Consider the following 15674-nt stretch of genomic DNA (forward strand, 5'->3'; position numbering starts at 1 on the left):
TTCCCCTTTCTTGGTAAAGCAGTTAATTGAAAATCTCCTTTCCTTTTCTTTCCTTCGGGTTTTTAAAGATTTTCCCCCATTTTATGCTTTTTTCTTTTTCCAAAATGTACTTATTTCACCAAATATTTTCCAATTACTTGTAACAAAATTTTAACATTTCCTTTTTAAAAGTTTGAGACCCTTACTAGCTGTGAGACCCTTACTAGCTGTGTGACCCTGGGCAAGTCACTTAACCCCAATTGCCTTACCGGAAAAAAAACAAAAACAAAAAGTTTGAGACCCAAACTCTTTCCTACCCTCCAACTCCCCCCACCATGCCTTAAGAAGGCAAGCAACATATCGGTTAAACATGCAAAGTCAAGCAAAACATATTTCCATATTAGCCACATTACAAAAGAAAAACGCACATACAAATAAGGGAAAAAAGAAAGTAAAAAAGTATTCTTCAGTCTTCACTCAAAGTTCATGAGTTCTCTCTGGACATAGATAACATTTTGCATGTTATAAGTTATTAGGAATTGTCTTAGATCATTGTATTGATCAGAATAGCTGCCTTTCACAGTTGTTTTTCCTTATAATACTGTGTACAATATTCTCTTGACTCTGCTCACTTCATGTTGAATCAATTCATTCAAGTCTTCCTAGGTTTTTCTGACTCCATTCTGCTCCTTATTTCTTATAGTACTCCATCACAGTCATATACCACAACTTGTTCAGCCATTATCCAATTCATGGGCATCTCCTGAGTTTCCAATTCTTTGCCACCACAAAAGGAGCTGCCATAAATATTTTTGTACATATGGGTCCTTTCCCCTTTTCTGTTTATTGAGTTAAGGAGTCTGCAGAGTTTTATTTCCCTTTGTGTATAGTTCTAAATTGTTCTCTAGAATGGTAGAACCAGTTCACAGCTCTACCAATAGTGGATTAATGTCCCAATTTTACCACATCCCCTCTAGTGTTTGTATGTAGATACATATGTGTATATGTGTGTTTTGCAACACCTCATGCAATTTTTCCAAAAATTACTATGTATTTTAGAGGACACAGATTTTTTAAATTAATGTAAAAAAGCAGAAATTGTAAACACAACTTTATTTGAGCTTAACAAAATAAAAATACTAATTCGTTCAGGTAACACAAACAAAAGAAACATGTGGAAATTTAATGACATTCTAAGTAGTGAGTGGGTCAGAGAACAAATAATAAGAACAGTAAATGATTTTGTGAAAGACTATGATAATGATAAAACAACATATCACATTTCTGGGATACAACTAAAATGGTGCTGAGGGAGGAAATTGTATCCCTAAAAATGTGCTTTAATAAAATAAAATAAAATAAAAAGAAGAGAATTAATGAACTGAATATTAATTTCTTTAAAAAAGTAGAAACACATAAAATATGCAAACAAAAAATGAATAGAAAAAGAAAGATATTAAAAAATAGAAACAGGGGGCAGCTAGGTGGCACAGTGGATAAAGCAACGGCCCTGGATTCAGGAGGACCTGAGTTCTTGACACTTGACACTTACTATCTGTGTGACCCTGGGCAAGTCACTTAACCCCCACTGCCCCGCCGAAAAAAAAAAAAAAAGAAACAAATTGTTCAATCAGAAACCAAAAAAACTATAGAAGTGATAAACAAAAACTAAAAGGTAGTTCTTTGAAAAGACTAATAAAATTGATTACTTTAGCCAAGCTATATTTTTTAAAGAGTACATAACATTGGGGGGTGGCTAGGTAGCACAGTGGATAAAGCACCGGCCCTGGATTCAGGAGTACCTGAGTTCAAATCTGGCCTCAGACACTTGACACTTACTAGCTGTGTGACCCTGGGCAAGTCACTTAAGCCTCATTGTCCTGCAAAAAAAAAAAAGAAAGAAAAAAGAGTACATAACATTAAATAATTTAGGCATTGAACAAAGTGGTATCAGGACAAAACCAGAAGAAATAACAAGTATTATTGGAACCAACCATCCACAATTACAAGCCAACAAAAAAAAAATTCAAAAGAAATGCAAGATCTATTTAAAAATACAAAATATTCAGGCTAACGAAATATCAAATAGGGATCTTAAATAATCCAGTCTCAGAAAATGATATAGAATTAACAATATAGAAACTATGAAAGAAAAAAAGCTCCTTGTCCTAATGTATTTACTGGATAATTGTATAAAACTTTTAACACATAAATACTACCAATCCTACGCAAATTATTCCCACAAATAAAAAAGAAAGCACTCTACTTAAATCCTTTTATGAGAAAAATATAACCCTAATATGTAAGCCAGGGAAGATAAAGCAAAAACAAAACAAAGCAAAACAAAAAACCCACCAACAATAACAACAACAAAAAACCTCACCACTGTAGAACAATATTATTAATAACTATTAATTTTAAATTTTAAATAAAATTGTCATAGATTGCCAAAATATATCCAACAAAGCATTCATTACAGCACAGATTTATAACAGAAACATAGGGATGGTCCAACAATATGAAAATAACCAACATAATCATGTTAAAAATAAAAACAACTAAAAGTACATTGTTATCTCAACAGATGAAGAAAACATCCTTTGACAAAATATGACACATATTCATGTTTTAAAAAATAAAAATATAAGTATAGACATCTCTTTCAATCTTAAAAATTATCTACCTAAAACCAAAATTATATGAAATTAGGATAATATAAATGTTTTCTCCAATAGAGGAGTAAATCAATGATGTGTCCTTTCCATGCTATTATTTTATGTGATTCTAGAAGTGCTAGCAATAGCAATAAAAATATAAAGAAATAAACATGTGAAGATAGACCACGAAGAGATAAAACTATCCCTATCTGCTGATGACATGATGATTTGCTTATAAAATGCTAGAGGATAAACAAATAAACTTATTGAGAGAAGTCATAGCTCCAAGTAATGTTTCAGCCTACAAACAATCCCACAAAGCCCATAGCATTTTTATATAATAATAACCAAATCCAAGACATAATAATAGAAAGAGAGCCCTCACATAAAATAATGACAGAATGCATAAACTGATTGGGAATCAATCTACCAAAGTATGCTCAATACCTGCATAGATGGAATTTGATAAAATTGCTGGGGAAACTGGAAATGAGTCTGGCAGAAATTAGGCTAAGACCAATACCTTACAGCATATTTCACAATACATTAAAAACGAACATGTAACTTTGGAAGCGCTCAAGACAGCAGAGTAGCAGGAAGAAGTACAGCCTAGTTTCATAAGAATATTTCTTCCACTAAAATCTAAAAATGCATCAGACAGAATTCTGATTGGGAATTTCAAGAAAATATCAAAAGTTATTTTTCAAGCACAGGTAAGCTTAAGGAGACACAGAGTTCCATGGACACCTTGGACAGGGTCTTGCCATGAGTATGCTATACTTAGAACATTCCAGCATTGAGGAACTGAAAAAGAACCAAAAATGGACACCAGAGTAAAATGTACTGGGGAAAGAAAAGGGCCAAGTCTGAGCACTGGGACAGAAAATACCAGGGCATGAAGAGATCACAGGAGATTCTTGAAATAGTGCAGAGTATATGAATGGGTTCTATCTGGCATCTCTGTCAGATGAGTTCCAAGGTAGACAAAGAAGGGAACCTGTGTGCTACCTGTGTATTGATCAAGTAAAACTTCAGAAGCAAATAGTAGCTATGTGGTTCTCAAACCAAGAGCAGAGAAGGGACTCAGTTCTGCCATCCAAGATGGGCTTAAGCCTTCACTGAAAAAACTGGTGCAAGAGACCTATACAAACCTGGCTACTGCAATTCAGTCTCTCTGAAGCTGCAGAGCCACTCTGGGCAAATCACAGCTAAGTCAAGCAGTAGTCTATTTAAACTTTCTCCAATGGACCGCCAATAGGCACAAAGGAGGATTAATAAATTGCAAACCTCAGATCAGGTAGACAGTGGGAAGACTTCAGCCAAAATTATACTTTGGGAGAACTGCTCCCCAAACTGAGAAGCAGAAGAAGAATGAAAGAGAAAAGATGTTTGACACAGACATTTATTTGATGTTGTAAATTGTATGTTATAAATTGTATGTCTCCTCTGTTCTATTGATCTACCTTTCTATTTCTTAGCCAATACCAGTTAGTTTTGATAATTACTGCCTTATAATACAGATGAAGATCTGATAAAGCTAAATCTCTTTCCTTTACATTTTTCATTACTTCCTTCGATATTCTTGACTTTTTGTTCTTTCAAGTTAATTTTCTCATTTTTTAATTCAATAAAATATTTTTAGTAACTTAATTGGGATGGCATTAAATATATAAATTAGTTTATTTTAAATTGTCATTTCATCATATTGTCCCCACCTACCTGTGAATGATTAATATTTCTTTAATTATTTAAATCTGATTTTTTGTATAAAATTTGGGATTTTTAAAAATAATTTTGTTTATATAGATCCTGGGTTTGTTTTAGCAGGTGGACTCCCATGTATTTTATACTGTCTAGAGTTATTTTAAATGGGGTGTCTCTTACTATTTTTTCCTGCAAGCTTTTGTTTGTGATATTTAGGAATGCTGAGGATTTCTGAGGATTTACTTTACTAAATTTATGGGTATCTACTTTACTAAAAGTATCATTTCAACTAACTTTTTAGTTGAGCCATTGGGACTTTCCAGGTATGTCATCATATGGTCTGCAAAAAGAGATAGTTTTATTATCTCATTCCCTACTCTGATTCCTTCAATTAGTCTTTCTTTTATTGCTATTGTTAAAGTTTCCAGTACAATATTTAATAATATACAGTCATACCATTAAAAATAGAAGAGAAGCAGATTTTATGCTTTTCATAACTATGGATAGATGATGGATTTTTTGCCAAACTAGTTATAAAAGGTTAAATAAATTATATTGATTACATGAAATTAAGAAGCTTCTGCACAAACTTTGTGCATCTAGGATAAGAATAGAAGGAGTCAAAGAGGGGAAAGCTTTGCATAATGGTTTTCAGATAAGGGTTTAGAATCCAAGATTTATAGAACACAAACAGAAGACCAAAAACCATTTCTGAGCAGATAATTAATTAGACAAAGGATATGAACAAATGGTTTTTTAAAAATTAATTACAAACCATTTGCTACTATACAATAACACTCCAAATCACTAATAATAAGAGACTTCCAAATCAAGATATCCTTGAAGTTTCACCTCAAATTGCAAAGTTAACAAAAGATGGGAATAATCAATGTTGCAAGACTTGTTGGGGGAAAAAAGGCCCACTAATTCATTGTGGATGAACCTGTTAATTAATACAACTATTTTGGAATTATGTGAATAAAATCACTAAAATAGGATAGTCTTGTGTGAGACTGAGTGTGGTGCCTTGACTTCTTTAGATGGCCTACAGTTTATTTAAAAAACAACAACTTTGTAGCTCAAGATTCTGGCCATGGATATATTAAGTATTGTTCTCTTAAAAGTTCCTTTTCTTCTCTTGTAGTATTCAATTCTTGTAATTCTCTTGTAATATTCAGTTATTTAAGGTAAATTGTCCACTGATGTAACAAAACTTTAGCCTTTGCCTACTGAAAAATATGCATATATGTGTGTGTATATATGTATATATATGTATATCTATATCTATTTTTCTGTGTTGTAAGAAATGTGACTATGATGAGTAGAAATGTATAACAAGACTTAACAAGAGCTGACACAAAGAACCAAGAAAACATATAAACAGTGGCATGTAATGGGAAAAACAATTACCACAAACAACTGGAAAGGATTGTTGCAAAATTACAAAGAATAAGCTTCACCCCCACTAAGAGATATGAGAAAATACTTCCACCCACTGCTTTGCTGAAGTGAGAGTCCATGTATAGAATATTGTTGCATGTTGTTGGTTTTTTTTTCAATGTATTATCTGCTTGTTTTTTCTCTTCTGCCTCTTTTTTTCTTTTAAACAATGGTATATGCTTTGACTCTCTGGGAGGGTATAGGGGCTAGATACAGGAGTAAATTTAGACTAGAAAACAACATATAACTAGATTTATTTAATTTTTAAGTAACAAAAATCTCTTTATACTTATATGTTTTATAGCTTGCATTTTTAATTCAAAATATTGATTTAAAGAAGAATGTCAAGCATAAATAAGAAGACTAGTGGCTGAAACTTTAGATAAATGGCTGCAGGTCAGCCTCACATGGAGACTGGCCCAATATGCGCTATAACATTCTGTCTCTTTATTAATAAAAAAGAATATTAGGTTGTTTACTGCCAGTTATGAAAATTAACATTTGCATTAATTCCAGAGCAAAGTGAAACTTGCTGTTAGTCTTTATGTATTAATTGGCCTATAACATATTGCCATTCGATGATACAATCAATTATTTTAATTACCCTACAGTAATTTCAGTTTTGTTCTTCATTTTCTTCTTTAGAATCAGAATATTATAGTCACTCCTTCTCCAAGAAATGAAATATTTTACTTTGTGTGAATACTTAACATTTTATTATAAACTTTAAATGAACAAGAGATTTTATAGTACCTCACATCAGATATATAATTTCTCCTATATGTGAGTTACCTCTTGGTGGGAAAAACAATTATTTTGGAAGTTGTTTCCTAATATCTAAGTAAACATATAATAAAATTAATGAAAAGGTCTATCTTTTTTATTAGTATGCTTCAAGGCTTCTTGGGAAAGCCACAAGAAGAAAAAGTTTAGAATTTAGCCTATTCAGATAAAATTGAAATTGAAGAAAATGAATCCCTCTTTAAGAAATAATTTAGGGGGTTTTCATTATTTATGTAATATGTTATTATTGACACTGTTTTCCTTTTTTCAAAGATTGGTTTGTGTCGGAGTTGTGCCTCATTGCCCTCACTCTGAAGATCAGCTGTCACTCTGCAGGGACACTATCAGAGGAAGTCCCCAGAGATTGTCCTAAAGAGATCTTCCATGGGGACTGTGCCTGACCCATTGAGATTAACCAAAGTTTCCCTGTCTGCAGCTCCAGAAGAGGCAGAAGAGCTTCAACAGCATCCTTCTGTTCCACAGCAGACATCAATCATTGCCTATGCCAGTTCTAATAGTCTTCCATGCTTTCCTTCTGAATCTGTTAGAATTGGCTTGTTGGACCTCAGCTGCCCTGGACCAGGAGAGGCTATAATGAAAGACTCTGAGCATGATATCACCCAGACCGTCATGTCTTCTGGCATCTCCAATGAGGAAGAAAAACTACCCCCCACATATAGCAGCCCTCAAGATAGCTCTCAACATCAAGGGAGCAGTGAACATGTAGCACAAATCCCAGGTCCAGTGGTAGATTTGAGCCTTACACACTCAGTGGTTAAAGTACCAGTCAACCAGGATGCCTGCCATCCCACACCTTGTGATGAGCCAAAGATCTTGACAGATGTTGTTTCTTTGACTATATCGGACCAGTCCTCCAGGACATCTCAGCAGTCTAACTTCACTAGCAAACATTCAGTATGCCTTATAGAGCAAGAAAAAACTCTGGAAACAGTGAAGTTGTCTTCCAGATTCAAAGAAACAGGTACAATGACAAGCCTAGATGAGCGTGGATTTTTGGCAGAGGAGAGGGCAAACAGAACTTGGCAAGATGCTGAGGTTCAGACGGTAACCAATATGGAGAGTAGATCTGTCTCTACCAGCCCAAGTATCCTTGCTACATTCTTAAGGAAAATTCCTCCTCCTGAGACTCTGGAGCAACAAGAGCAGCTGTGTGTTATTTACCAGAGCAACAGTAACATGAACAATCCATCAGAGCTCTCTGACAAGTTGGGAGGTCCAAGCCAAGCACCATGCCACTTTGGTAGCAAGACAGAAATACACACCCATGCAGCTACTGGGGCTTCTTCAAATATACCAACTTTCCAAGTGGAAAAAAAGCCAACATATTCAGCAGCCACAGTCTATCAAATGGCATCAGACAATGGAATACCTGGCCCCTGTTTCCTACAAGCATCAAATGATACCAAAACCACACGCAAAGAGGAACAGCAAGCAGTAGAAATGATCACTAAAGGAGAAAGTCAGATCATTACACAACCAGAACCTACTACTTTCATCCCACCCAATGTAAAACCAACTGATCAGATTTCTACCCATCAAGATGATATGAGTCATGGTTTAGGGAAAGCTGAAACCAAATCATCTGAGTTGTCAATGAAAACCATTAATGCCAACCAAGCTGCAAGTGTTCCCAGTGATCCATCTTGTAAACCACCCAGCCCTGACAATGAACTGAACAAATTTGGTAACTTGAATGTCACTGACAAAGATGGTGCAACTGAGAAGGCTTTGCCTACTCAGGTAGTCAAAGAACGGGAGACTGTTGATCCCAAGGCAGACATAAAACCAAAAGCAGAGACAAAACCAGAATTGCTTTGTCCTGATGCAGAAGGACTAACTGTGTTTACTCCTACCACAGGCAGAAAGAACCAGGACAAAGCCTCTGAAGAAAGTAAGCAGGCAAAGACAGTTACAAGCCTGGGACTACCAGGAGAGTTGATGGGGGAATCCAGTCCGAATTCTGGTAAACGTACACCCTCTCGGTCAGTCAAAGCAAGCCCACGTCGTGCCAGCCGTGTCAGTGAGTTCTTAAAGGAACAAAAATTAAATGTCACAGCAGCTGCTGCTCAGGTTGGATTTACTCCTGGAGAAAAGAAAAAGCAGCTTGGAGCTGATGCCAAGCTCCAGTTCAAACAGTCCAAGCAAGTTAGAGATGTCATATGGGATGAGCAAGGCATGACGTGGGAAGTGTATGGTGCTTCCCTAGACCCTGAGTCGCTCGGCATTGCTATTCAGAACCACTTACAAAGACAAATCAGGGAACATGAGAAACTGATTAAGGTTCAAAGCAATCAGAACCGGAAATCCATTTCTTCTGATACATCTTCAAGTAAAAAGCTTAAGGGGAGGCAACACAATATGTTCCAGGCCATGATGCAGAACTTTAGACGTCCCAACTGTTGTGTCCATCCTGCTCCCTCGTCTGTGTTAGATTAAAAGAGAAAACGTACAGAAGAGTGTGTGTATACTTAGTAGCAACATGAATCTTGGTCGATGACGAAGGTTACGTATATTTTATGTGGAAGGCGGCTAATCACAAGAAACTGTTAATTTCGGGAAATTGCTTCAATATCTTATGAGGACTTTGTCCATTTGAATGTCATATCTACAGAAAAAATGTAGGCAATAGAATCACATTTCAGTGTAGCTTTACATATTAAAGTAAAAATAATAGGCAGATGCAGAAATATTTATGGAAAAAACATTGTAGCTATTTCATTTTTATATTGTTTCCTCACTTTACCAAACTGGAGTTATTTATTTGTATTCAAATCTTTATTCTGTATTAAAAAGTAGGGATTTAGCACAAACACATAAATATCCTGTCCAAATCCCTAATCCAGAAAATGGGGAAAGGGGTGGGGGTGGGGCTGTACAAGACCATCTTCAATGTCCCTAGTAGCTTTTAAATTCTATGATCTTCATTCAATAAGGGTGGTATCAACACACAAAAGCTTTAAGTAGAAGATAACTAATAAAAACCATGAAACTGAATTTCCATTTATTGATAAGACAGATTCTATAAATTAAAGAATCCTTAAAATGCATAGAAGAATCCCATATCAATGAATGTTTACATGTATATGCAGGCATTCAAGCATATCAGTTTTGCTATAATAGTTGGCAAACACAAACAAGTTTTATTAGAGATGTTGAAGTTTTTTCACATATGTAGGAATATGGAAATATTCTAGTCAGTGATCTTCTCTGGTACAATTTCACATTCTTAGCCTTTAGGAAGTCTATTGGTCTGAATTCATGAAAGGAGTTTTCTATGACTTTCAATAAGAAAAAAAAATCTAAAACGCTTCTCAGTAAATGTAAATGTCCACATATTATCATATAGTTTTCTATTGGAAAACCATATGAGTAATAAGAATACTACATTCAGTTGCTGATTCCAGATTCAATAATTACATAAATAAACAAATATATATAAAGTTATTCTTCCATTTAATCTGCCCCAGGCCTAATTCAAGAAAATGTGCTGAATATTTGTTGAGCCTGAGCTCCCTTGGGACAATATTTTCAGTGGCAGCTAGTGGCACAGTGGATAGAGTGCTGAGGACAGGTGGCAGGAAGACTTGGGTTCAAATTGGCTTTAGATACTTCCTAGCTGTGTGACCCTAAGCAAAATAAAACAAAAAAACCTCTGTTTGCCTCTATTTCCTCAACTGTAAATTAGGGATAGTAATAGCACCTGCCTTGCAAGTTTCTTGTGAGTCTCAAATGAAAGCCTCACTGTTAGCACAGTACCTGGCATTTAATAGGTGCTATATGAATTCTTATTGCCTTCTCTTCCCCATATCTAATTTGGATTTATGGTTAGTTTGTTGCCTGGAAAAGAAGTGGCCTCACTAACTAATTTAGTGTGAAAAGCACTATTATACATTTTATCAGAAAAATAGAAAAGAAAGGAATATTCCTTTTCTAAGCAGTAGTTTCCTATTTTGGGTACATCTATGTTTTGGGGTCTCATACAGTAAGATAGTCTACAGCTAGGACATATAAGTTTTTAAGGGGCCTAAGCAGTGATAACATAGCTCTATTGTCATCTCACCCAGTTTGGTGAAAATACACACATGATGTCACTGAGAAGGCATGTTTTGCAATGTTTCTTGCTGAGGTGAGCATTGGCCTGCCCCTAGGTGTAGGGCACTAACTGGGTGCAGGCTGCTGAAAAGACCACTTATTTTAATTGATGTAAAATGTTAATTTCTCCTTAAAGTGCAGGTCTCTGAGCACAGACCATTTTTCAGCACCTGATACAGTGCTTTGTGTCCAGTAAGTCCTCCAGTTGATTTTTAATCATTTGGTGTTTTTTTTATTGGTTTGCAAGATCTGAACTTGAGAAGAACAATGCCTAACTTTAATGCCACACACAAATTGCAGAGGATGAAAATATCATTCATATATATTTAAATGAAGAAGAATCCCAAATGTTTGTGGGAACATATGTCCCAAAGAAACCAAGTTATATCGTTTGGTATATTGGAACCGGAGTTGTATTTTTGACAACTTTTTTTTTAATTAAAAATATTTTGTAGTTAGCAGTTCTGATTATCTGATACTGACACCAAACTACTTTATGGGATTTTTGTTATCTTCTTTTCAAAATAAGCTTCTCTCCCACCCCAAACAACAATTTATTTAGTAATGCATGAGGTTCCAGAAGCAAATTGGAACCAAGGCTCTTGGTCTGCATGAGGACCCAGAACCCTGGTTTCTACACAGTTAATATACAGTTAAAGGAGTAAAAAATGCACAAAACTAGGGTGTAGGGATTGAGCCACCTTGTTTTTTAATACCTTTTATTTTCACATCACATGTGTTGCTCTGTAAGTACTTTCCTCCCCCACCTCTCATTTGAACCTTTCCTTGTAACAAAGAGAAATAGTTAAGAAAAAAATACCAGATTTAGTGACCATGTCTGACAATTTATACATTTTGTCCTAGTAGGCCCACACTCTGTTACAGAGAGGAGAGAGATATGTTTCATAATCTTTACTTGTTTAATTTCTTTTTAGTCTTTCATTTATATTGTGGTAATTACTATGTATCTTGTTTTCTTGGTTTTGCTTTTCCATTCTGTATCTGTTCACATACAGCTTCCCAAGGTCCCTTAATTCCCATAATTTATCTTTTTATTGCTACATAATAATTTTAGTTTATATTCATATGCTATAGTCTTTTTGGCCATTGTCCTATGAAATTTTATTTTTATAATAACATGATATTTATAAAGTGTTTCAGAACACAGCAATAATTATTTATTTTTCAAATATTTATTTAGTACCTGCTATGTAAAAGTCACTGCTAGATACTAAATTATTGATCATTGAGTCCTAAAAAAAGAAATAATTTTTTAAAAAACTAACAGAATTATGATAGTAGTTAATAGTTATTTGTAGTGTGGGATTCCTTTGAGATAGTAGTATTCTTACCTCATGATATTCTTAAATTATTGACTTTTTTATTAAATAGCCTTTATTTAGAATTTTGTTGGATTCAATAAACAATATAAATATAGGTATACAATGCAGAACTCACTGAAGAAGAATAATGTAGTATCAATAATTGAATATATGAATACCAACCATTCAAATCAAAATAATATATTTATTTCATATTTGATCAACATTTTTGATAGTTGTTGTTTCAAAATATATTTGATGAGTGAGGATTTTTTTTCTTTGAGCTTATTTTACTAGAGGTTTGAATTTGCAAGTTTTAAGAGATTAATTTAATTTCTTATGAACAATATTTCCTAAAAATTTATTTTCAGTAATAGAGTTTTATGTTGGCTAAACTAGAAGGGAAAGAATTGAGCTAGAATTCAGTATATAGCAGAAAATGGAAATAAAACAGAAACTGTTGGGATAGTCTTTTTTCTTGGCAAGTGAATGGGGATTTTTAAAAAATCTAAATTCTTCGTTGTCTGCTTTCATGATAACAGTAATATTTGGGTACAGAAAAAATAACTATCTTATGGATTTGTCTTCTATCAAGATTTCATTTATCTCTTTTTTCTTCTCTTAAGAATTTTCTAATTCTTTGTTCCTATATGTCTCATTTTTGTTACCACAATCTCAAATTATGTATATGAATACGGTTAATTTTTTTTAACTTCAGTAGTAAGGGAATTAATATAATTTTTGTTATTATAGATAGGCTCAAATTATGTATATTAATACAGTTAATTTTTTTAACTTGAGTATAAAGGAAATGGAACATTACCAGAAAGCTTTTCAGTTTTAACCAAAATTGAGATATTTGTAAAAAATGTATTTAGTACATTTTACTTACTTTGGTCATTTTGGTATCCTGCACATGATTTAATCACAGGTACCATAGCTATCCCTTAAAACTTCTCCAAAAAGCTTAAAGATGAAATAGGTTATCACTTTTAAACTTTTATTTTCTGTTTTTCATTTCTTTCTCTTCATTTTCATTTTGTTATTTCTCTTCTCTTTTTATAATCAATACTTGCACCAAAAGTGTATCACATTAAATTTAAATTGCTTTATAGAAGATACTCAAGGATTTTGATGTGAATTTAGGTTGTTTCAACATTGTTTTAGCTAGGCACCTCTTATTTTGATTCTATAAAGTGAGCTAAGTATCAGTTCCCTTTAACAACAACTCAATCTAGCAAAGATTCCACACATTTCTTGACATTTTAAAGAAAATCTATCATATATAAGTAGAATTTGTCAATATGTATGCATTTTATGTCTGTATTTGTGTATTAAACAAATAGGGTAAATTGGTTTTATTTGGTAGACTTATAACTAACTACCAGATAGTAATTTTCTACAAATGTCGCCAAACTGATGAGGCTATTTATTTTATATTATAGTTCTAATTTAAATAATGACATGAGAATTTCCATTTGTTATGGTTATAAAATTAAATAAGCAGTATCTAGGTTAAATGAGTTAACAACTTGTCCTTCCTTAACTCTGTTCACCCCCACATCTCTTCTCCTACCCATTAAGTTGGAGTCCCTGTCTGTTTTGGTGTTTGTGGTTTTGCAGAAAAGGATTAGCTTCTTATTTAGGTATTGATACTGGTATCTTCACTAGTTAGTTCTACACAAATGTGGGTGTTACCACCACCAGAAAAATGACTTTTTTTGTTTCATTATTCCTTTGAACAAAATTATTAAGCTAAATGACTATTTGGGAAGGGGAAATGAGGCACTTCTTAGTTGTAAAGGTCATTTTTGCATTGATATGAGGTCAAGAATATCTCCAAATTTCTCAAGGAAGAGGAAATCAATAGCCATGAACTCGATCAATTTCATTGGACATAGACACCAAATGTGTTTGGTTTGCAGTAACCAGGAACCATCAAGATAGACTGAACTGTGAAGTTCATCTGTTTCACAAGTAATTATAACATCTGCCAGCAATCATTTTAACTATGAACACTCACCAGCTCAGCTACCCTCTTACTACAACTCGGTAACCTCTCTAAATAAGTAGTAAAAATCCAATACATATTTACAAAGGTATAAAGAAACAACAACAAAATACAGAATACAAGAGATTGATGATCAGGCAAATACTTTCTGATGATCATTTTCAAGTGTTGGTATAAGCCTTGGTAAAAGGATCAGAGCATTCAGAACGGTGCCGCTCAATTATATTGAAAAAATAAGATACAAAACTCTAAGACATAAACCATCAGAATAACTGCTGTGGTCAAAGCCAAGCAATAATGTTTCCCCCCCAAAAAAGGTACCAGCAAGAGTATGTATTACATACACAACATTGCAACTTAATTTTTTTTTACTTTAAGAATCTCAGAACCCATGCTATAAATTACCTGAAGTGATGCTTTCTCCTTCATAGTTGGAAAACTATCTTTACAGATTCTATAAGGATGTGTAACACTACAAAGAATTAGTAAGGATGTGGCCATGTATGTCAGCTCTCTGCATGAAGAGATCCTTATGCTGGCCAAGATAAGTATAACATTACCATGGCTCCCCCAAATGAAAACCAAGGATGTGCATAACAGGATAAGAAAATGAAAGCATTAAACACATAGTTAATTTTCTGTCCTGTATAGCACCAATGCAGAAACAGTTGATTTGACTCTGCAAATGTTTACCACATAGGACTAGTGAGATCTGTGTCTCCAAATTTTAAAAAAATGAAATAAAATAATCCTAAAGATTGGGGAGGAAATGTGTGAGTTCATATATCTAAAAAGGTCTCACATGATGGATTCCCTATAAAGGAAAAAGTATTGCAGTGGAGTTATCCTAAACACCACGTCTTTGTGGACTCAAGTGCAGACTTGGTCCTTTGGTTGTAGGATGCTACCCATATTTTGACATTATGGAGGGGTTTACTAGCAAATAACCACCACAATGATACCTATGATAAAATGCTCTAGTGAGTTAAATATGAAGAAGGATTTTTCAAGAGGGTTTAATGGGAAAGGCATGATTACTTGTCTTTGCATCTTTAATGTGTAATGGGGATTTTGGTGTGGGGAGGGGGAGGGAAGATTGCATCTATTTCTGGGCTGAGGATTCTATGTTTACTTTTCATCACTGTTGCTATTACTATTTGTTAATTTTGGAATTAAACAATCTATTTGTTTGCAAAAGTCCTCAGCAGTTGCTGATTTTTCTGATTCACATAAAATCTTCTTATAAAATGCAACCATTTTGCATGTGTACAGAGCACAATATATTGAACGTGTGTAAGGCATTATTATTACTCTGATTATTACTATTTCTTAAAGGATTTTTTAAAGTAAAAAACTACTAACACTTTAGATTTTTTAAATGCTAAGAAAGCATTTTTTTGCCAAAATCTTTCCATTGGGTAATTACCCAGTATGTTTTCCTTCACATTCCAGCATCAGGAATACAGTTTAATTTAATTAATTTAATTTTTCAGTGAGGCAATTGGGGTTAAGTGACTTGCCCAGGGTCACACAGCTAGTAAGTGTTAAGTGTCTGAGGCCACATTTGAACCCAGGTACTCCTGACTCCAGGGCCGGTGCTCTATCCACTGCGCCACCTACCTGCCCCCTAGGAATACAGTTTAAAGCATATTTGTAACTCAAGAA

At 34.1% G+C, this 15674-nt stretch overlaps 1 protein-coding gene across 1 annotated transcript in view; it reads left to right on the plus strand.

Moving 5' to 3' along the window:
• The window catches only part of GPRIN3 (GPRIN family member 3), an 81683-nt gene extending 66369 nt beyond the window's left edge, over positions 1 to 15314 (plus strand). Inside the window, exon 2 of the mRNA XM_043971486.1 lies at positions 6837 to 15314. Within this exon, the coding sequence (XP_043827421.1) occupies positions 6948 to 9020 (2073 nt within the window). The 5' untranslated portion in view covers positions 6837 to 6947 and the 3' untranslated portion in view covers positions 9021 to 15314. The remainder of the gene's footprint in view (positions 1 to 6836) is intronic.
• The last annotated feature ends 360 nt before the right edge of the window (positions 15315 to 15674 follow it).

Source organism: Dromiciops gliroides, chromosome 6 (assembly GCF_019393635.1).
Source record: "Dromiciops gliroides isolate mDroGli1 chromosome 6, mDroGli1.pri, whole genome shotgun sequence".
Classification (NCBI taxonomy): Eukaryota; Metazoa; Chordata; class Mammalia; order Microbiotheria; family Microbiotheriidae; genus Dromiciops; species Dromiciops gliroides.